General features: G+C 37.3%; 1 protein-coding gene across 1 annotated transcript in view; it reads right to left on the minus strand.

Moving 5' to 3' along the window:
• Window positions 1-6589: 6589 nt before the first annotated feature.
• LOC104292103 (chromosome unknown open reading frame, human C4orf29) overlaps window positions 6590-23754 on the minus strand; it is a 19569-nt gene continuing 2404 nt past the window's right edge. Inside the window, exons 2-12 of the mRNA XM_009891425.1 lie at window positions 22671-22755; window positions 21466-21566; window positions 19610-19688; window positions 19436-19520; window positions 18616-18643; window positions 16204-16342; window positions 14036-14125; window positions 13192-13293; window positions 10478-10856; window positions 8069-8231; window positions 6590-7019 (exon numbers count right to left, since the gene is read on the minus strand). Of these exons, the coding sequence (XP_009889727.1) occupies window positions 6968-7019; window positions 8069-8231; window positions 10478-10856; window positions 13192-13293; window positions 14036-14125; window positions 16204-16342; window positions 18616-18643; window positions 19436-19520; window positions 19610-19688; window positions 21466-21566; window positions 22671-22755 (1303 nt within the window). The 3' untranslated portion in view covers window positions 6590-6967. The remainder of the gene's footprint in view (window positions 7020-8068; window positions 8232-10477; window positions 10857-13191; window positions 13294-14035; window positions 14126-16203; window positions 16343-18615; window positions 18644-19435; window positions 19521-19609; window positions 19689-21465; window positions 21567-22670; window positions 22756-23754) is intronic.

Here is a 23754-nt window from a genome sequence, read left to right on the forward strand (position 1 = left end):
CGCCGGTGGCCGAGCGGCGCAGGGCGGTCGGCAGCGAACGCACCCGCGGGAACACGGCGCGCACACACACACACACACACACTGCTGCTAAAAACAGCGGCACATACATCAGCCCGACAGCTGCTTCGCGGTGAGGGCACAGGCTCAGCTTCGAAAACCTCATTAGAACGGGTGATTTTGTACTCTTATTTTTAAGATGAAGTGTACTTCTTGAAGTGAAAGGCGGGAGAAGGTAAGGCAAGGCAGGGCACGACGGCGCAAGGCGCAGCGGCTGGTGGGTCGCCGCTTGCCATTACACACCTCACTCAGGAAGGTTTAAGCCCTGGGTAATGCTTGCGGGGCATTTCGGGTTTATTTTCGTTTTTCCCCTGCTTGTTCAGCGCCACGAGGGTGAGCACGTGTGGTTGACGCCAAGTGGACTTCTCTGGTTCAGCACTTCCAGCGGCGCAGCCTGGAGAACGTGCTCAGAGGGGATGTGAGAACCCACCAGGGCCGAGCAGGGAGGGCATCACACCTCCTTTAAGCATCAAGACAGACCGGCACCTTCGCTACCACACCACCTCTCCTCTACCTTTCTAATTGCCGCCAAATATCTCCTAGAAATCATCCTGCAATAGCACGCATGCACTCGTCCAGCACGCTCGCTGGGTTCGTTAGGAGGTTCTACCCGCACTTCTGCTGCTGCATTATCCCAGAAGCACCACGGTCACAGAACGAGGAATGCCACTGCCACCAAAGTGTGACATTCATCACCCCCTTCCCTCTTTGCAGCCTCCTAGTGCTCCCGTAATTCCTCTTGGTTACACCTCAAGACACCTCTTCCTCTCCCATTTCTTGTGTTCAGTCTCTCAAAGTGACAGATGTAGGGCTTGGCCCTGTTTTACTCCCTTTCTTATAAAATGTCTCCTAAAAAATAGCCAACATCTCTCTAATGAACTACACAAATTCTTAAATAGGCTTTTATAAAGCTAGTAAAATATTTTTTTAAGTAGCATCACAAGTAACCAGATTTCCAGAGTTTTGCAGCAGCAAAATATGTTCTGTTTAGGGTAACACTATTCTCTCCATTAATGGAATTGTATGCAGTTTTACCCCTTTGTCAGAAAAAAACCCCACAAACCCATGAAAAACCCACCAACCCCTCCCTATAGCTCACACCTCTTGAGGCACGGAGGTGTTTTTAGGATTATTCTGGAACTGTGGGTCCAGTAGCAGCTCAGAAGAAGAGAGACCACCTTCTACAGCACCAAGCACTTCAAATGTCCCCACCAGTGCAAGTGGCTCTGGACACCTCCCTCCCACGGAGATCCCACCACTTGGTGGAGACCCAGGTCCACCTCAAAGAAGAAACCCCCCCAGGTGCTCGCTGCTTTGTTCAAGATACTTGGAAATTAACAAGCTTTTGTGGGAAAGGCTTGAAATTAAAACATCTACCACAATTATTACACTAGCAAACCACATGGATACTTTGATGCACGTTGCTGTAATTGAAGATTTAAAGCTCCCAAGATTGGTAATAAGGGAGGAGTTTCTCTTTTCATAAATAGAAAAAAGAATTACTATTGTTTCTAAGCACATTTTATACAAAAAGTGACACATGTAATCTTCTTTTTAAATTTATACCAGGAAAGAGGGAAAAAAGCTAGAATGATTAAAATTAAAGCAAATTTTCACACTCTTAGAAGCATTCTTCTTTGCAACTAAGAACGTGATTTTTTCAGATGCAATAAATTTACTAATGCCAACTGCATGTTGCAGTGACAGATTTATTTGAAAGGGAGGAAAGCATTCTCAGCGAATAATTTTGACAGGGAAAAAGGGCAATATCCATATACGCTTACATCTACATTCCTGAAAACAGGAGTATCAGTCACGCTACCCATTCAAAACAATTTTCACGCCTTCTATTTGGTTTCCCAAACTCAGAAGCAGAGCAGAGGTTCGAGGGATACGAAGGTACAGAGGCCCTACCTAAGTCACCAGTAAGAAAGGGATTAACCTCTTGTTTCCTCTTTTTCTCCTGCAAATATTAGAAGATAAGGAAGCAGACGCACAGGCCAGCGGGACTTCAGGAATGCTGCAACGGTGCAGGGCAGGAACCTGAACAGACGAGGAAAAAAGCAGGAAACTGGTTAAGAGTTAACTGTGGGGGGGCGCCCAAAAAAAACCCCAGTAAAGGTGACCAGTAATGTGGCAGCTTGAGAAGCTTTTGTACATACTTGTTTTGCTAACTTTGTGGTAGTAAGCGGCTTACTGTACACTTTATTGGATGGACTGCGCCTCAAGAGTATATAAAAAGCTTTTACCGTTGCCTACGACTCATTTGTGCACCCAAATTTGCGACCCCTCAAATTTTGCCCACTCAGAAACTCTTTGTCCACTTTGTATCATCCCTCTTGTTACCTTCTAGCAGGGCAAGTCAGATCTCCTTGGCAAAACTCAGTACTTTCTCCTCCACAGTATTTATAATACTCGTATTTGAAAAAGAAGTTGTTTTAAACGACATGAAACCAAGAGAAAAACATTTTTTATGAGCCACTTCACATTTTAAAGCTTATGTTTTATCTTGTGTAGAAGCACCCAAGCGTACCAGGAAACACTGCAAATTACAGGATTGCCTAACGTAGTAGCATTTTACTCATGTAAGTTTTACATGAGGAATTACATGCCTACAGACTATAGGAACCTCCTTTCAATACCGTATAACTTATCATTACAGCCAAGCTGACACAGAACCTGACAGCTTAAGATAAAGAAACTTCCCTGCCCGGCCAACCGTAATTAAGATCAACATTTAAAAAAAAAAAAAGCAACCCAAGACAAAAACAATTAAGATAAAAAAAAGTATGAACTGCCTCAAAATGTTAGCAGCAACCAAGCAAAAACAGCATTCCGAGGATCCAAGGATTTTCACTTTCTAATCCGCTATTTAAAGAGTATCTATATACACGCATACGACATCCCAGTAAGAAAAAGCAGCCAGACTCCATTCCTTCACACAATGGCACCTTTTTGCAGACTTCCTTTCTAGATTAATACATCACAAGTGACCTATCCTTGCTAAAAAAAAAAAAAATAAAAATTGCTGAGCAGTCACTTTGGAGGGGGGTGGTTTTTGGACTTGGGAAAAAAAATAAATTACAAAAAGCTCCATTTGACGAGGATTAGATGCATTCTGTTCTAGATGGTGATCAGCACTTAGGTGCCAGGAGAGAAACGGGTAAACAAAACGCTAAAAAAAAAAAAAAAAAAAAGAGACCTGGGTTACTCAGGGGTAACAGAGACCTAACCTCCCACTCTGTCCTGAGCCGTTCCTTTCAAATGTAGGCGAAGCGCACTACTCGCTCTGTTTGTCCTCTTCATGTTTTGTCAGTCTTAGCATTAGTATGCAGAGGTGTTACCACGGCCTTCACTTTTCAGGCAGCGTAACTGAGCGCCAAAATAAAACCAACTGCATCAATGCATTGCATGTGTTGCTGGGTACAACTGGCAGGCTTCGATCAGAATGACTGCTCCAATTCCACAGAATAAGGCAACAATTTTCCAAGACTTTTTTTTTTTTTTGCATATAAACACCATCAAGACTCAAAGACGCACCTGCCAGTAACATTCACAGCTATCTGTTCAAAGCAGCCTTTCAGCTAGCGTGCGATATTCTCATTTGTGTGACAGACTGCTGCAGACGATGAAACAGCCTCCTTTTCTCCCGGAGCAATGCTCTAAAACTCTACCACCACCTTCCCACCACGCAACAGCAACCATCAACAGCATGGGTGATTTTTTTTCCAATTACAGCCGGACAGTCCCATGATATGCTCTGAGCTTATTATGGTACAACACACCTTTGCTTGGAACACAGCAGCAAGCAGGAAGAAACTGTACAGATTTTGGACCCTTTTTAAAAGTAGAAAAGATTTTAAATAAGTCCAGGGAAATTGTAGAACGAAGCCACTGAAAGAAAAGTATAAAACTGGAATCACAATGGTATCTTAATTAGATGATACAAGCTTATTTTCTTTATTAGGTACTGCATGTAGAAAAACATGAAAGCAGTGTCACTGTTCGTTATGTGAAGCTTTCCTCTTGTACTGTAGATTAACTACTCTTGTGCTACAGTACTAGTAGGAATAAAAAGGATTACAGGGTGACAGTGAGATGCATTTTGAATTCCTGTTAACAGGAAAGAAAGAAAACCTCACACCTAACTGTTGGGTTTTTTTACCATTTTTATTGAAAAACATTAAAACCAAAAAATGATCAAGGCCAGTTTTACAATAAATTTAAGACATACAGAATGGCTTACCTGCTACTTGGATTTAGTGCAGGAACCTTATTCCAATATTTTTCTCATGCAATTGCTGGATTAAAATCACATTCTCGTTTAACATCAAAATGGATTATTAATAATGCTTTCTTAGGATTTAACCTTAGAATCTGGTTTAAAAAGTTAATTTTCCAAAAGTTAAAAACATTTACACAGCAAGATTCCCCCCTTCACAGACCAGCTAATATCTTCCTGTGTCTGATAACTGGCAGAAACAGACCACAGAGCTCATTTTTCCTTTTTGTTATTCTAACCTGAGAAATTTCTTAAACGCTTCTTACTGGGCTTTCATATTTGGCAACATTACTTTAGTTACATAGCAAAGTGTGATTTCTTGTTCTCATCAGAGACCAGTCTTTCACTGCTTATGCCAAAGGACACTCTCACAAACAGGAGTTACATTAGCATAAATCTGCTTCTGTGAATAGTATGCCCTTTTGGCAAATTAAACCTTGTTAGTAATACCATCGGAACACTAACCTCAGGATGTCAAGTTCCCATCAGTTGTGTAATTCCTAGTATTGTGCGCTTTGAAAATATTTACTTTGGCATGTTATAATTTGTAGCATAGAGAAGTTGATTTTTTTTGTGCTTTCTCCCCGCCTTACAAAATCTGTCTTTTCTCTCTTCCATTTGTTCAAGCCCTTTCCCTTGCCACCAGTTATCTCCCTGTCTCATAGCTGCAACAGAAACAGGACATAAAGCACACAAATACATTTAAAATGCAAGATCTAAAAAAGCTGGTGAACAGCAGACAATTATCTTGTAAAACACTCTTAGTTGATGAATGAGCTTGTAAAACATAAACCCCATAAATGTTTTAGTATAGTATTCAAGCCTTCAATTTTAAATTTGTAAGTTTACTTGTATTTGATTTCAAACCTTCCAACATTCAGTGCTTTACTAAATTTAAACGTGCTTCACACCTGCTCCCAATATATATACAAACATTGTCTAAAGAAATGATGAAAAACCACTTGAAACAAGCAATTTAACTTCCAACAGAATATAACTTCTGCATTTTTAGTAATTCTGTATGTTAAATAATTTGGGTTACTACAAGTTGTTGCACTTCGGTTTTACCTGAACTTATCTGATTTTCAGGTGAACCATGATTTCTTCCCAGTTACTGGTCCTGTCTGCCAGACTAAAATTCAAGAGAATATATTTATACAAACTGAGCTTTGTTTGCTTCCTACTCTGCATATTAAAAACCATTATGCTAACCACGGAGGTCAATGAATGATTTGAAAGGTGAAGAAGTCACACATCCCAAGAAATGGCTGGATTTTTCTGTTTGTTTCTGTGTATCTCTGGTCATTACTGTACTGTAAAATTAATACTGAAGTGTGTCTGTTTTCATCTTCTCTGCAAATTAGCTTTAAAACAATGTTACAGGAGATTACCACAAAATGAGATGTGGACAGATACCACATACAGCTGATGCACGATAACCTTTTATTCTACTGTAATTTTTTTGCATTTTTGATCCCCAAAGAAGAAACAACAGACTTTGGATTTTCTTAAATGCATTCATAATCCTTTTTTTTTTTTTTTAATTTTCCATCCAATTAAGAAAACGGCGTTGAAAAATAAGGAGCTAACCTAACTCTTTTGATAACCCTTAGTCTCACATGCATTTTTAATATTACACAGTGAAACTGTATTTTGCATATCAGCACTGAGTGCACTTTAGAAAGGACCTCTGTTGAAGTATTTCCAACAGGTCTTTATAGCACCATATAATCTGCTGTTGATTTAACTGCTTAGAATCAGACTCTTTGTGCCACTGCTTCTAAAGAAAAATGATTACATTTGTATTTCCTCTAGCATTCTAAAAAAAAAAAATCTAGAAGAAAAAGATTTTGTTATCCAACTGAATGCGTGCGAACAATTAATTACTAGATGCTCCACTTTCACTTATTCCAGGTTTGCAAAACTGACCAATGAATTGCTACATGATTCTTCTGGAATGGCACGGTTTAATTCAGTGGCAGAAAAATCTCATTGACACATTGAATGAAAATGTCTCTCTCACTCTTCATTCAATTTTGAAAGTCTCTTTTTTGCAAGATTTGATGATGCCCCTTCTATCATAGCTCATTTTCAATTCATAATAGAGAAAATCAGTGACAAACACAACAGGCTGAGTGCTGGCAAAGCCATCGTACGACACAATAGGAATAGCAAGGGGACGAGGAAGCAAGAGGGAAACCAAGGCACCTGGAAGAAACTAGAAATACACTAAAAGCAAGACAGCATCTTAGCCCTACAGCAAATTTTACATTCTTTCGATACTTCGATTGGTCTGTTTTCAACTAATACAGAATTCAGAATTTATTCAGAATTAAAGGAATACACAACGTGATTAAACATGTAGTACATGAACCATTCACGCACTAACAAATGCTGCCATTGTTTTTTACAGGTAAAGCTGAAGCGAGTGTGTCAGAATGGCATTTGGTTGACATGAATGAACGTAATGCTGCTGGTACTTTACCATATTTGATAATTGTTACCTACAACAGTCAAAGTCAGTGACCATCTACTCCAAGTTGCAAGACGCTTGTTTTCCAAATATGAGTTCCAGTAAGTGGAAGTACAAATGAGATCAGTTGGAATACATTATGAAGATTTTTTTTTTTAAACTGCGTATTTCTGAAGAAAGCGGTCAAATGCATCATAAATCGCTTGTCTAAAACAAGGGAAAAAAGAAGATAATTTGTATAATCTATACAGACTATAAGTGCGTATATAAGTGCAGATATAAGTGGCGTATTTCCATATATTTACAACTGTATTTACAGAGCTATCATCACAATTTCAAAACATCATTCAATAAAAACATGATATTAGGTAGTCTTTTCTCATTCACTTATTTCTGGGATCTCTCACTTCAATCTAGTAATACATTTACGTTTCAGGAATGAGTGAGACTGTTTGCCAACTGTAATGCCAGTGCAAATGTTAATGGATTAGGGGTTTCCTACACAAACATGTCAGGAAATGGGTCAGAGACACATGCATAATTTATAATTTTTGAGCAACTGTCATAAAACATGGCTGGAGTTTTAACTAGCAATAAGCTAGTGGTTAGCATACCTTGACCTGGTATATTGCTACTCCTTTTTCTTGTTGCTTAGACTTCCTAAATGGAACGTACAGTCTTACTAATTCCGTATATTTTAAAATTAACAGCACAAGCATTTAGCTTTTTAAAACTAAGTAACTGCATTTATATATCTGATTTATATAACTGTGTTCAGAAAGTGAGCGTGTAGTATTACTAAGGCAAAAATTCATGCAAGTACTACTCATTTGCAGTCAAGCTTTTATTTTAATTCTCATCTTCAGTTGTGTGTTTTTAATTCTCAGAAGACATTTGCCAAAAGACAACAGCTGCGCAATACAACACAAACAGTCACTGCTTAAAAAAAATTGTTCAGCATCCAGTGAAGAAACCAACTAAAAGCTTTTATAGGTAAACAAGAGTGAGAAGAATCATTCTCTTGCCATTGGCCCACTGAACCATCTGAGCTACACTGTACCTCATCTTTGTTCACAAAATGGAAATGCTGACATTCTCTTTAAATTATTTCAGAACCAATAACTTGTTCTTCCAAGCAGTATTTGGTATTTGTTGCTTTAGAGTAATTATAGACTTGCTTTTAGAAGAAAAATCATGTGTCTCAAAATTATGCTTCTAAGCTCTCGACTATTTTTAAACTTTCCTGTTTACCTTACCTAAAGAGTCCTTGTTTGAAGAGGTAGGCACTGACATGACCTCCATCCAGGTACCTAATTTCACATCCAGGCCAGATTTCTTGAAGACTGCGCACCCCAGTTCGAGGAATATATGCATCTTCCTTAGCTTGTACAACTATGATTAAACTTGGGTCAACTGGAACTAAAGAAAAACAAGTCAAAATTGAATTTATCTAAGGTAAGAAATAGAAACATGTCAGATGAAATGTCTGTTGTAAAAATGTTCTCTATTTCCAAAATAAAATTTAAATTTCTTCTAAGCTTTAATAAAATTGTATTTTCCAAAATCTCCAGCAGAATTTATCTGATTTTTGACATTACAGTAGTGAGACCATCAGTAGAAAACCAAACTAATCAATCCCTGTCCTTCCTTTAAAGCAGAAAACTTCACAAGTCTTTGAGTAATGACAGGAGAATTGTCTTTCCTCTTATCCACAAAACTCTACAGCATCCAGGTTAGTTCTCCGAGATGTCTTTTTTCAGCAGAAAGAACTAAGAGACATCTGAAATTCCATAGAGTAGAAGCTTTGAATAATTTTTTTTCCTCAAGGAGAAGAAAAAAGACAACTTTTCATATGAGAAACCAGACAAAGTGCAATATATGTTCACTTTATTTTCCGTTTCCTACATGTTTTAGTTACAACATTAAAATCCCAATATATTGTTAAACATATTTATTACTCATAACCAGAACTGCACCAATCAGATTACTAACAGGAATAACACCACAATGATGTTGAGAAAAATAATACCAAAACAATGTTGAACACAGAACAGTTAGCTCTTCACAAAGAATATATGTGATATAATAAATAGTGATCAGCCAAAATGCTTGAAAATGGGGTGTCACAAATAATTTAGACCCTCTCCTTTCACGTATACTAGATCATGTATAGGAGAACATGTAATGCTAAGATAGATTCTAGTCTTCCATTCAATCTTCCATGGAATGTGAATGTTAGGCTGATTTTCTGAAGCTCCTCTCTAGACACACTCGAAGGATACCCTGGGGCAGAAGGTGCAATGTCTCCCAGAGAGTGAAGAGACCTGGGAGACAACTGACACGAAGGTCTACATCACTTTGACAAGTGCATCAGGATCACAGAGCTTAAATTTCAAGAAAGGCGAATACTTTAGCTAAGTGATACCTGGATAAGTGTCTAGATACGCAAGAATGTGTGTACTTAAAATGAAGCTTACAGGGTTTTTTCTGTATACTGAAAAAACATTTAAAGCTTTAAGGAAAGGACTTCACTGCTATTTGTCACACAACATCCCTGGCTAGCAGTGATCTGGGACATTGTCCTAGTCAAGAAATCTATGCTAGTGTAGAAATCTTTGGATTTTTTTTTTTTTTTAACATTTACCAGTGGAATACTGAACGCCAGAATTAAAAAATGAGGTGGCACAGTGTCAAGAATGTTTTGACATGCAAAGAGAAGTCTGTCAGAAACCTGTCTGAAGTCAATGTATGTTCTAGGACACGTTGAGTCCTCAGTGCGTAGATGCATAGTTGAACCATTTTGTCTGAATGGTCTGCCACAAAAGCAATTCAAAGCCCCCACTCCAGCAAAACCCAGCAAATTCCATCAGCTCCAAGAAGAAATCACTTAATGCATAGTTGAACTGTTTTGTCTGAATGGTCTCCCACAAAAGCAATTCCAAGCCCCCACTCCAGCAAAACCCTTTCCATCAGCTCCAAGAAGAAATCACTTGTTTGTGTTGCCTGCAAGGGGCCCACTGAAAAGGATCTGTCCTGGACACCAAGAAACCTAGGTTCATCAGATTTAAGGCTCACTGGGCTACAGTTCCCTCTGTATGCTACGCCTGTCTTTGGGTAACACTATATTCACCAGACCGCACCATCCCAGAAGGACCTCTGTGCATTTTTACTGACTAAAAGTATCATTTTATTGTCTAAAAGTATCATTCAAGTTTGGTTCTCAGCTATGAAGGCTACTTGCTATCTGAAGTCAATATCAGATTTCTGCTTTATAAGATTTACTTGAATCTGCTTGAAAAACCTTATAGCAGATTAATTAGATCTAGATATTACTCACATCACACAGATATTTTGTTCTTTTAAATAATATGAATTTGCACTTACTCATATCTGAATACAACCCTACCAAGGCAGAGAAAAAATGAGCAAAGATACTGAAAGGCAAATTTTTAATTCACTTTATCATTGGTTGGCCATTAAGAAGAAACAGAAAACCAATTAGGAAATGGAGTGGTAAATAGATGTTACCGAATAACACAAGATATTTTTGTATTTCAGCTAAGGTGCCAGCAGGTTTACACAATGTAGAATGAAGAAAAACCCTTTCCTTCTATCGTGTTTTATTCCGTTTTCCAAACTGCACATTAAAACAAATAAATACATACCCGAGAAGTTCGCTACATGGGTACATTCATCCATTACTCCTTTCATGAACCTTAAGGATTCTCTCTGTAAAGTGTCACTCTTTCTTCTTTTATTTATCTTGTGTCCTTGTTGGCTAGTGAAGTTCTTATTGCTATTGCTACTGGTAGAAAATGTTTGATTTATGCATTGCATTTTAGGAGCATCTTGTATTAAGAGTCTTTCTGATGAGGCACTTAAAGTACTTTTACTTGTGGTAAAGCTGTGAACAGCTTCTTTAGATACAGTCTTATTTGAGGAATCAAGGTCAAACATTGTGGAAGTCACATCCACATCCTCCAGACTGTCCACACTGTCAGGGAAGTTTTTAACAAAGTCTTGTCCCATCTTGAAAGAATCCGTCTAAACAAAGACAACAGGTCATTTATTAACGATTTCTACATTAAACCAGTCGGCTAATCTTATTTTTAAGATCAACTCAATATTATAAAAAAAAAAAAAAAGGAAAAGAAAGTACAAACAGCACTGCTGACATGACTTGTTATTTTCAGCCTGCATGTCACTCAATTAATTAAATCCTGATCATCATCATAACCTCTTGATAATGTAATTCTACGTTTCTGTCAGCTTAAAAAATGCAGGAGATACTTATATATGGTAGCTTATGATACAAACATTTGTCTGTTTTTAATTCTGTATTCAACTCTGAATTTACAATTGCAGTCATTTAAACTTAAATTTCTGGGCAAATAAATAACTCCTAAAAGCTATGCATTTCTCAGATATTTTTTTTCCACTCTCAAAAGAGCAGTAACGTCTTTATGTCAAAGCGTTAAAAAATTAACACTTACAGCAATTTTCATAGACTTGAAGAAAGATAGGCAATAGCAATAAATATATGTGACCAGATTCAACGTTAGGTTTAGAACTGAAAAATCTTCTGTTTCTAAATATTAGGAAAACACAAGCTGAATATCTTGAAACGTTTCTTCTTTTCATTTTTGAGTCATAGAATCATTTAGGTTGGAGAAGACCTTTAAGATCCTCAAGCACAACTGTTAACCTAACACTGCCAAGTCCACCACTAAGCCATATGTCTAAGTGCCACATCTACACGTCTTTTAAATACCTCCAGGGATGGTGACTTCAACCACTTCCCTGGGCAGCCTCTTCCAATGCTTGACAACTCTTTCAGTGAAGAAATTTTTCCCGATATCCAATCTAAATCTCCCCTGGTGCAACTCAAGGCTGCTTCCTCTTGTCCTATCACTTGTTACCTGGGAAAAGAGACCGACCCCCACCTCTCTACAACCTCCTGTCAGGTAGTTGTAGAGAGCGATAAGGTCTCCCCTCAGCCTCCTTATCTCCAGATTAAACAACCCCAGTTCCCTCAGCCGCTCCTCATAAGACTTGTGCTCTAGACCCCTCACCAGCTTCGTTGCCCTTCTCTGGACACGCTCCAACACCTCAACGTCTTTCTTGTAGAGAGGCGCTGAGTGCAGAGTATGGGGGGACAATCACTTCCCTAGTCCTGCTGGCCACACTATTTCTGATACAAGCCAGGATGCTGTTGTTGGCCTTCTTGGCCACCTGGGCACACTGCCAGATCATATTCAGCCGGCTCTCAACCAATATCCCCAGCTCCTTTTCTGCCAGGCAGCTTTCCAACTACTCTTCCCCAAGCCTGTAGCTCTGCATGGGGTTGTTGTGACCCAAGCACAGGACCCAGCACTTGGCCTTGTTGAACCTCAAAGCTTGTAGCGTTGCATGGGGTTGTTGTGACCTAAGTGCAGGACCCAGAACTTAGCCTTGAAGACTTTTATCTGCTCCATCAGTGTTCCTGGAGTGTATTTTACCTAAAAACGTCAAGCATCTATCAAGTAACTGTCTCCACCCTAGCCCCTCTTCTCCTGTCATAAGATATTTGAAAAAGCACTGTCACAAAGCAGAGAATCTTAGGAAAAAGGTTATTTATGAGAACTGGTTAGAAGACAGTGTTGCAACATATAAGCAATCTTCAAAAAAAGTTATCACTCCAATCTAAAAGAGTGCGGCGGCAATGAAATTCCCCTTGGGAAGAGTCTTTCAACCCTAGTCAAAAAAAGTTAAGAAGAAAGCAAAAAAAATATGCAGACAATAAATTATATTTCATAAGGAGCAAGAAGCTAATTACAAAAGCTCTACCTCACGTTTATTCCAACTGCCTGTGCAATAAAAGTCTAAAGCTGAGGGAGGGCTACCATCACACATAGAAAAAGAAATAGAGAGACTGAGCACTCTAAACAAACTAGAAAAGTAACAATGTTGGTACATATTAAAAATATTCTACGGCATTGAATATTTGGAAGCGATTGCTTCAAAAGGCAATAAATCATGCTTTTATATTTACACACCAGGCTACTGGCTTTGCAGGCTATCAAGCCAGTTCACAGGAAATACTATCTATATTTTCAATGTTTTGATTTAATTCATTTTATGTTGCAAATTACACCAAGCATGGTCACAGAAAAAACTTGTAGCAAGGGATATACTTAGCACACATTATACAACAAAAATATTAGCTTCTGTTTTTCAGAAGGTTTTCCTTCAAAGATTAGATTTATCAAAAGCATAAGGAAACAGGCAAGCATATTTTAGCTAACAATCAGCTACTTTTACTGAGTGTAAAAATAGTTACATTATTTGTTAAATTTGCACATGTAAATATTAGCAAATAGGGAAAATAAACTATACTTACACCACAGTATTCAAGCATTTGAATGATTTCTTCTTCATACACAGTTTGTGTAAAATACTGTTTCTCTAGCTCTCTCCAGTTCACTGCCTTGCTCAGCACACCCTGAGATTATAAACACAAGCGTCCAGTACACCAGCAAAACCCAGAGATCATTCTAAAATAATGATATACACAGAAAATTGATCTGTTCCTCTCTGTGACTTGATTTTTCCAGTGGACTTCTGCCCAAGTTTTCAGATAACCCTTAGAATTATTGGAATGAAAGCATAAGCACATGTAACATAAGACATGGAAATCCACCTCCCTTTAAAAAACAAAAAAAGAAACCAACCCCACAAAAAAGAAGAAAAGAAAAGGGGAAAAAAAAAAAGGCGGCAGAAACCAGTCCTACTTAGGGTTAACACACCTGGAGACTGGGTTAAACCAATGATGGGTGTCAAATCCAGTCTATTCATTCACCTACTCTGGCCGCAGAAGTGAAAACAGGTAACCCTCGTGGTAGTATTATCACCCAACTATTTAAGCCAGGCTTTGAGCAGAAGAAAACATATTTTCACGGTCTGCTTCCTCACCTTCCCACATTCAGATCAGGACTCTAATCATTATCCCACAAACCAGCCCCAGCCTCTAATTTGGTATATGACCCACTGAAGTAGCTCAAAGCTACCTTCCTTATCATGTGTTGTACATCCTGAGCGGGAAGGGTGGGTTTTGCCACTGCTCACTAATAGAGCCTGAAGGGTGATGAAATGCCCTAACTGAAAAGGTAAACGTGCCCAACCCAAACCATTTAACTTACATATCTAATTACATTCTGGATTATTAACAAAAATATGTTAATTACCGTAGTAAAGACTGCAGAAGCTGTTGACCAGGAAAGACACGGAATCAATGGCAATGGTTTAGGCCAGTTTGTCACTGCCAGTGAAGCCATCTAGAATCAAAGGCACTTATTACGTATTTTAATACTGAATTCACAACATAGAAAAAGATCTCTCTCACCTTCCATTTATTTGTTTATACAGTATCAAACAAATACGCAGTTCCAAAGTAGTTAAGGACTCTGGCAGTTGCATCTATTTTCACTTATTTTGAAAATACAGTCTATTCTTCAGTGACTTCCCTAACAATAACCATTGCCCTGGATAGGACTAATTCCAAGGCTGAATGGGTTTTTGCTATAACTATAAGAATTCCCAATGGAATATTTATTCTGATCTTTTATTTGTTTAAATCCATGAAAAAACATCTATAAAGCCTTTTCATCAAGCTCTTCGAAGCTTATTTCATGGCAAAATGAAGACAATCTACAGGAAGACTATTTAAAATTCTATATTTTAAATCTGTATACTGGAAACAAAATGTGGAAGAGAAGTAATTCGGCATGTTAAGTAGACTCCTTTCTCTGTTCTTTAAAGTTTAAATTATTATTTCTACATAAGTTCCCAGAAAACATTTTTGTGAATATTCTGTTTATCCCAGAAAAAAACAGAGCAAAGAAGCTTAACACACAGAAGTTCCCTATATGGTATGTTCTTGCCAACTTTTATTTTATTGCTCTAAACCAAACAACAGTGTAAAACCCCTAATACAAAACACCCCATGTCTGTGCAAGGTGTTCTAATAAATGGATTTATACAACTGAACTATAATCCTATTCTAATTATTTTTTATTAATAAAAAGTTACAAGGGCACCACATATCTACATTCTGATAGCCAGAAAGTCTGACTTCTTTCATTTTAATTCCAGATCTCCTCATCAGTATAAGTGAATTAATGCTACCTACCTTCTGTTGTAAAACACATGCTAAAGATGATCAACATAAAATATGCTTTCTTTCCCTGGTTTTAAATTGTACCAGAAGTCCTGTAAGTCAGTCAGGACTAGGCAAAAACGTATATTCCTCCACTAAAAAAAAAATTTCAGAGGTGTTTCCAAACTCACTCTCTCAGATCTTGCCTCCTTCTATACCCAAGCTGTCTATGACCATTGGTATAGGATACAGTACTCAGTTACTCCCATAGCATTTGCACAGCATTTGAAGCATTCCGCATGGTTAGTGGCACATAAACCAGTTTGAGAATTCCAATCCAACTTACAAATAAGACAGGGAAGATATGTTTAACACAAAAGTTGTTGTTTCAGCAGGGTGATGTTTATGTAAATCAAAGGTACTTTGTTTATTTAAGACATTTAGAGTTACAAAATTGTGCTTTGGGAGAAAATTATTTTCCTTTCAGTGTTTCAGTATTTCCTTTCAGTAGACACTACCACTACCAACATTATTTACTTAGCTCCTAACAACAAACAATCAGCAAAATGGAGGTATGTTATTTTAATAAGCTTTGTACCTATGTCTCACAGACCAATGATTATCTGTAGACATAAGCAGTAATATTTTAACTTTGTATTAGTCTTTCGAGCATCTTACTAATACACTGCTGTTTTAGTTTAAACATGCCCAGTGTCATACACAAAATGTTATCTATCTCACCACAGAAATCTTCTCTAATGAATACCAATGGTCAGGGGAAAAAAGATGATTTGAGAGCAGAACTGACACCAAAAGACACCTCAATTACAAAATGCCTACAAAGAGGAGGCATTTCACACAATGCATTCAATCACAAAAGTTTAAGCAAGAAGAATGAAGGAAAAGAGGGAGAAATAGCAACTGATCAGTACAGACCGTCTTCCAGAAAATTTTTACACCACCACCACCCCGACTTGTGGAAAAAAAAACGTAATTATGTGAGAAGCTTATATTCCCATTAAGCCTGTCAGGAGATGGCTGACAAAGGGCTCTATGGCTTGTCAGTACTTATTGAGGATTATACTAATTCAGCACCACAGAACATGAGAATTGCCAACAATTTGTTTCTCATGGCTCTAAATGTTTATTTTAAAGTAATTCTGAGAGGAACACTATAAAACAAATTATTTCTGTATGCTAAATGATCAAATGAGAAGTTAAAACAAAAATTACTGAACAGGAAATATAAAAGCTTACATGTCCTCCCATGGATATTCCAGTCATCCCTAGCGGTCCATAGCCTTCTCTCTCTAGCCAGTGCAAAAGAGCTGCCGACTCTAGAACAAGAGCTCCTCCCATCACAAACAGGTCCGAGACATTTTTTAAACATGACCGTCTTTTCTCCCCAGAAAAGGAAAATATAGGATTTATTTTCTAAGATTAGATTTTGACAGTTCTCATCATTCTATACACACTTTTATATAAAGCCTGATCACATTCCCAGAGAATTTTGGAGCTGAACTCCTGTTGATTGAACAGGAGAAAAAGCAAGTCCAGATTCTCTGGCACTTGTACTTTTTCATCTAAATGAGTACTATGAATAGACACCTGCTAAACTTCTACTGTAATATCACTGACAGCCTGGTTTTCTAGGTATTACCAACGTTAGAATCTCATTCGTAGTAATCTTCTGTCCTGTAAATTTATAACGAATCTTTCAGAAATACAATCTAAGTGATACAGTCCTAGGCATACACTATCTCATTTGCAGAAACAATTCTTTTTTCTTTTTCTTATTTACCTGTTTTACATCATTGAAAAATTGCACACAACATTTGAAGAGCAATCAGTATGTCAGCTTTGGAAGCACTCATCAGTGTCACTGTAAGACTGAAATTGTAAAGTGGGAAGTTTGTCACGGTACTGAGAAATTCATATAGTATACTGCAAAGCATTAAAACAGAATTAAAAAAAAGTAGAAAGCTATTCAGCTGAACCATCAGAGGGACTCTCAAAGGCAAAAAAAAAAAAAGACTTATTTAACAGAGCAATTAATACATCTCTAACTTGGGGAGAGGGACTGTGTATTTTCAGTGTCACACATTCAGGTTACAAAAGGCTACTGGCCTCTTCTGCCAGCGTACAATCACATTTGAGACGCTCTGAAGCACAAGGACAAAGCTTACTGTGCAAGCCACAGAGAAATGAACATCGCTGCTGCAGACCAGTATTTATAGGCTAATGTAATTCTTTCCTACAGCTTTGTTATGAGAGATTCCTCAGCCCTCTCCAGCTGCTTTATTTATTAAACACTGTTATGAGCATATTAAATAAAATGACTGCTGCTGGTTTGTAACCTTGTAGCGAAGAGCGACAAATACTGGTTGGGGTATTAGACTGAGCGCTCCCCTTTCAAAGAATCCTTCTCTACATCATGTACATAGCAAGCTGTAAAGCTAGACAACTGAGAATGGAGTTAGAAATACCCTTGCAAAAATATTTAAAGTTATCCTTCTGCATCAGATCCTCAATAACTTGAAAAAAACCCCACCAATGGGTGTACTCCAGCACACACTCTCTCCTGTCACTTTCCTATAATCTCACACTTATAAATGCAATTATATATTTATGTTTAAGCAGTTTGCCTACCAAAAAACCGATTTTACAACAATCACCTTAGTAAACATAATTAACGTTTTTGTAAAAAGTGGTTCTCATGTAAAAGAAAGTAAAATTCAGCATCCACTCTGAAAAACACTAGAAACTATTTTTTAATTAAAATTTTCTCCTTAAAAGCAATTTTTTTTAAGCTTTTGGATTTAAGAAATCCAAGTGCTAAAACCTAAATAAAATATAGAAAGCCTAAGATGCTGTAGTGTGAGACAGTGCTGCTGCTGAAGTTCTAATAGAACTGGCAGGTTTAAGAATTTCAGCTTCAAAAAGAAATCACCTTCTATGCATCTTCTACTTGTGTTAAATGTCCAAGTTATGACTAAAAAGGATTAAAACACCAACTCGTATTTGGTCTTGAAGAAATATTGGTAAACTGAAACCACAGCTTTGCCTCAGACAGATATCCCGTTGAATTCTGTTTATACTCCAGGGGTTCAGAAAATGTGAAAAGCAAAAAGCCAGGACTGTCTAATAAGGCTTCTAAATTCACTTTTAAGAAACGGACTGAGGGAGCCAAGTCCTGTAAAATACTGAATATTGTAGTTTCCACTGACTAACAAGCAACACCAGATTCATTTACATGTCTGACTGCGGTCCCCTTAAAATATCTTGGAAAACCAAAATCTTTGCAACTATAACAGGAAAGTACACTATCTGAACAAAGTTTATTCACCAGTGACTGAAATATAATTGCAGCATTTGTACATGCACGGTTGTGAATTAGGAAAATAAACTGATACTTGCTTGCATTCACACTCATCTCACTCTATACTGCAAGTTCATCTTCTGCAAACTTTCCTGATCCCTGTGCTCTCTTAACACAAAAAAAGACAAAGTAGACACTTTCACACTAGCAGGGTACAAGTGGTCCACGCTTGAGATTTTTTTTTCTTTGTAAGCTATCAAAGTTTACACTACTTTGAGCTTCTTGAGAAGAAAAAAAGAAAAGTAGCATTTTGAAAAAACAGTATCCACGAATGTAACGGTAATACTTACAATTGATCCTTAGGTTTTCTACAGCCATGTAGAAGACTCAAGTTAAAGAAGGTAAACAATTTCTAAGTAAAAACTGGCAATTCAAATAAAAAATAAAATAAAATAAATCATATACACAAACACTACAGTGATTAATTAAAATTTGGAACTTAAACTTCAAATATTTAACTGGAACAAAATCAAGTTAAATGCAGGTTGATGATGTACTTTGCAACATAACATTTTACTTTTGTCAGGTATATGGGTAGGAAAAAAAGTGTAACTAGAGATGTTATTTAATAAAACAGGTTAACAGTGTTATAGAAGTTACTGATGACTTGATGACAGTACAGAACTTAACTTCTTTAAAAAAAAAAAGATCTTAAATGGGAGCAGGACTTTTCTCAAAAGTACCTGAGGTACAAAGGGTTCCATTTCAGAAGAGAAGACAGGAGAGACAACTTCCTTTTCTGTCATTAATGCATTCAGAGTCACATAGTATAATGTAGAATGAATGCATAGTTTTCACTCTGTCATGGCCAAAGAAATCACACCAGTACTTTGATCAGTACACAGATTCATTATCACAACTTTTACTCTGATGACTACAGCAAGAAGCTGCAGAAGACAGACTCAAAAAAATCAGAAAAGCAATATTTGGTGTAAAAGTAGCATATTATATTAACTCTGTTCCACATTGTGTTTCATGCTCTTTGCTTTTACCCACTGAAAAGTCCACTGGAAAGTGATCCACAAAGTAGATATTATACCAGTGCGGTAAGTTTTCTATCTTCTGGAGAGAATGTTGAGAAAGAGTATCTTGCTTTCCACAAAAGGATATAATAAGGATTTTCTAGCAATAGGGAAGCCATACAGGCTTCTTTAATCATTGGACGTGCCATTAACGTGCGTCTCCTCCAAAAGTGCTAAATATAAGATGTACAAACATATATTAAGATAAAATCTGATTATTTAATTTCTCGATAATGATCAATTTTACATTTTACATACTCACATGATCTCCAGTGCCTGCTAGATGAATGCACACAGGTCTGTGCTTGCTATTCCATCTTCTGGGAATGATGAACTGAAATCTATGAGAAACAAACAACTATTTTAGCAAAGTAAATGTATCTATTTACAAGCTGTGCCAGACAAATTAATCTAAATTAAAAAAAAAAAAAACAAACAACAGAACAAAGTATTTTTGTAACCCATGCAGGCAAACTGCCAGCGATTCAGCAATATCATTTTTCATAAACACTTCCAGCAAAGAAAGGAATCTCAAAGTAGGACAGAATAAATGCCAAACAAGAAAAGGAGCCAAGCTGAAAGATCACGTTCCTAAAAAAGACCACTACCTCATCATCACAATTTAAATTTTGCAGAGTGGAAAAATAGAACTTCAGATGAAGAGCAGCCTAAGCAAGTATGACTAGCTCTCCTAGGCAGCATTACTATTTTTCTCCTGAGGGGACAACAGCTCAAACTGAAGACTAAGATGAGCCACATATTTACATTTAAAAAAAAAAAAAAAAAAAAAAAAACAACCAAACAAATAATGAAAATATTCTATACACCCAAAATCAATCACTTAATGTCTTCTGCTGCTACTAAAGTTATTTACAGTCTAACTACTGGAAAAAAGAAAAGAAAATCACTTCTAAGCCACTAGTATTTTCCCCACAAGAGGGAGCACTGTCACCTACAACAGTGTTACACTTCGGAAAAAAATATTCGCACAATACATAACGATCTTAAGGGAAATGCGTAGAGCATTTCAAAACTGTAACAATACTGTCCAACATAACAATTGGCATAACTTGACTACAAACTGTAAGAGAACATAGATAAGGAAACAATTAGTACACTTTATTTTCCAGTATGGTACTAATTAGTCCAATAATGTTAAGAGACAGTTTCTTCCTCTAACCAACAGAGAGGTGGAAGACAATAGATACTTTGACTATCAAACTTTCTGACATTCCTTAGTGTTACAAGTTTAAGTACACATAAAAACACCAACCAGTAATATTGATAAAATTGACAATGCTGGTATCAACCTGAGCTGGCAAACTTCTCTGTTTAATTGTTAAGTTATTAAACAAAGCTTGGAAAAAAAAATATCCATCATGAAAGTTTAGCTCAAAACGAAAAGCAAATAGAAATTATGCTCCCTTTCCAAACCCACTCCTCAACTGTAAAGCAGTGTTAGTGTTAAACCAGCAAAAATACCATTAGGTATCTTTTTACTATTAGGGATCATGCAGCTTTCTGTGAGGATGCTTTTCTTTTTTGCTTGCCAAGTAAGAAAGAGAACAGATTCTCTTGCTACGTTTAAATGAACTTACTACTTCAGTACACATACAGTGTTTTTGTATTCAATGTAAATGGAAGGCTGGAATGTTTCCTTCAAATACAATATAACATGCTTCTTTCACATAAACAGCTTCTGCTTACGTATAAAACAAACAACTACTGCCCCAGTTATAGTATCCTTCATTTCCAGCATACTGCTCATTTGGAAAAAAACAAACAAATACTTAAAAAAAATTCCAGGGTTTTTTTATAGCTTTGTGCAATACGATTTCTACACTCAAAAAAAAAAAAAGTGCCCTAGCAGAGGACATGCTTTACTAGTGGACTTTTTATTTATTTATTTACAAACAGATTAAACTATCACATGAATAACACATTCTCACTTTTGAGATCAAAATCTATGTCAACACATTACAGCAAAAACCAGTTTGAAATATTTTACGGACAATTTGTATTACAATAAATTAGGTTCATGATAAAACTCTTTACAGACCATTCTTATTTCTGTGCAGTACTAGTTTCAGAAAGGGAATACCACTTGGTTTCTCTTACCTTGCTACAAGAGATTCGACTGGCAGGATACCTGGGACATAATGAGCCAACGGGGAAATGAAGTGCCCGTCAAGGATTTTACAGTCGGATTGCTCCTCAACCTACAGAGAGAATGGGATGATAGCAGCATACTTCATATCAGTGTTTAACTTGCTCTGAAAGCCGATCTCTTAAAATAGAAGAGTTTCTTATAAGATAAAAATGTACTTTAAAAAACCCCAAAGCTGACGTCTACTTCAAATATAGGGATACATGTTATCAACACAGTCAAAACATTTCTTTCAAACTTTGCTTTTATTAAATGACCTATTAAAGGAACCAAGGACTAAAGTGTAATATTGTGCCATTTTAAATAACTTCCATAACACATACTAAGTTTCGAGCATTTTTTTAGCTTTAAGATCTGACAACCCACCTCCCCAACTATCGTATTACTGGGGAAAAAATAAAACAGGATCTGTACAGCCACTGCTTTATTCTCTCATTTCCTTCCATTCTCTACTAGAAGCAAACGTGACTGCTCATTTTCCCATCCCTTCCAACCCCATTTCACGTTTTTTGCCATTGCCTCCTAATTCTATCCATAGCAGCTCAATTAAAAAAAAATAAAAATAAATCAAACCACAAACTGCTAAAGCATTTAGCTTGCCACAGCATTGACCACCAGCGCATTTATTTGCCTATGGAACTACTCGTCATTTCTGACCTCCTATTCACAGTTTCTAGATTGAAAAATCTTCAGGGCAATGATTACTTCTATCTGCATACCTCACTTGGAAGCACAGGGCCTCCTTTTTGCAATAAAGCGTTTGAGAACTCAGATCACATTGATTTCTTTTCCCTCTACAGCCTCACTTCCCTCAGCTAAATTCTAATGTCCTTACCTTGACACAGAGCAACTGGGAACACCAGTGAAGTCAGTTAATGCCACCTGTTAGAAAATTGGTGATCAGCAAAAGCTAACTGAATACTGTCAGAGGTGCATTCACCACTCTATCGCTATGTAGTCCCTAACGCAAGTTCCCAGTTGCCAATCCCAGCAGCAAGTCATGCTGTGATAATATCAGACATCGGGAAAATGTAGATTCACATGACATCAAGATTCAATTCTTCCATCCTATAAAAGCAGCCCTATAAGTACTAAGTCGATTTCACCTTTAGGAAAATAAATTCAGTTAAACTGCATCATCCTTGCTTTTAAGTACCTTGTCAATGAATACTGGATAATCTTTTGAAACCAGCGTCTGGCATTTTTCCCTGTTTCCAATGATCTTTCTGAATTCAAATATTCTGTTGAAAGGAAACAAGTAGAGAAGATTCAACTTTTAATCTAAAAAAAAGAGAAGATACATACATAAAATTTCAGGACCAAGCCACAAAGAAAGTAAAAGTTATGAAGCCAACTTTGCATTTATAGATTAATCAGGCTACCATAGGGTAGGTATATAAGAATATTTTTAAGTTATAAAAAAAAACGGGGAGGGGGGTGTCAGGTACATTGCTTACAGTTGCACAGCTCTTATAAACAGTATTTTACATCTATTACATTGTTGAAAACTAATGACATTTTTCAGGACCAAATTAAGACATAGCAACCTCCTACACTTACACATCCTTGTAGCCACGTTGGGGCAACACAAACTAACCAGGTGAAGAACAGGCTGGACTGACAATATCAAAGCATAGTTGCCAATCATCTGAACTACAGCTGGAAACAAGTCACTAGCAGCACTTTGGGAAGTTCATGAATGACACAAACTGGAGGATGAGGTTGATAGCTGGAAGGTAGTGTTACCATTCAGAGTGACTTGGATAGGCTGGAGGAACAGGCCAACAAACATCCTAAAGCTCAACAATAAAACTGGAAAATCTTGTGCCTAGGACAGAACAGCCCCACCTAACAGTACAGGCTGGGAACTTCCCAGCTAGGATAGCAGCTCCGCAGGAAAAGTCACGGGGTTTCTGGTGGAGAGCAAACTAAACATGAATTAGCAGCACATCCTAGCAGACAGGAAGACCAAAAGCACACCCTCTACATTTAGCGAGGAGGCAGCCAACAGGTCAAGAGAATGGGGTTTGTATTGCCCAGGGAACAGAAAGCTAAGGGGTAAATCTAGTTGCTTTCTTCTGCTACTTAAATGGGCTGCAGAACCTTACAGAGAAAATGAAACAAGACTCTTCTCAGAGGTATACAGCGAGAAAACAAGAGGCAATGGTTGCATGTTGCAACATAAGAAATTCCTACTGGAACACAGTGAAAGATTTTTTTTCACAGTGGTAGCGGTTAAC

The sequence above is a fragment of the Charadrius vociferus genome, unplaced genomic scaffold, assembly GCF_000708025.1.
Source record: "Charadrius vociferus isolate BGI_N301 unplaced genomic scaffold, ASM70802v2 scaffold159, whole genome shotgun sequence".
NCBI classification, from domain to species: Eukaryota; Metazoa; Chordata; class Aves; order Charadriiformes; family Charadriidae; genus Charadrius; species Charadrius vociferus.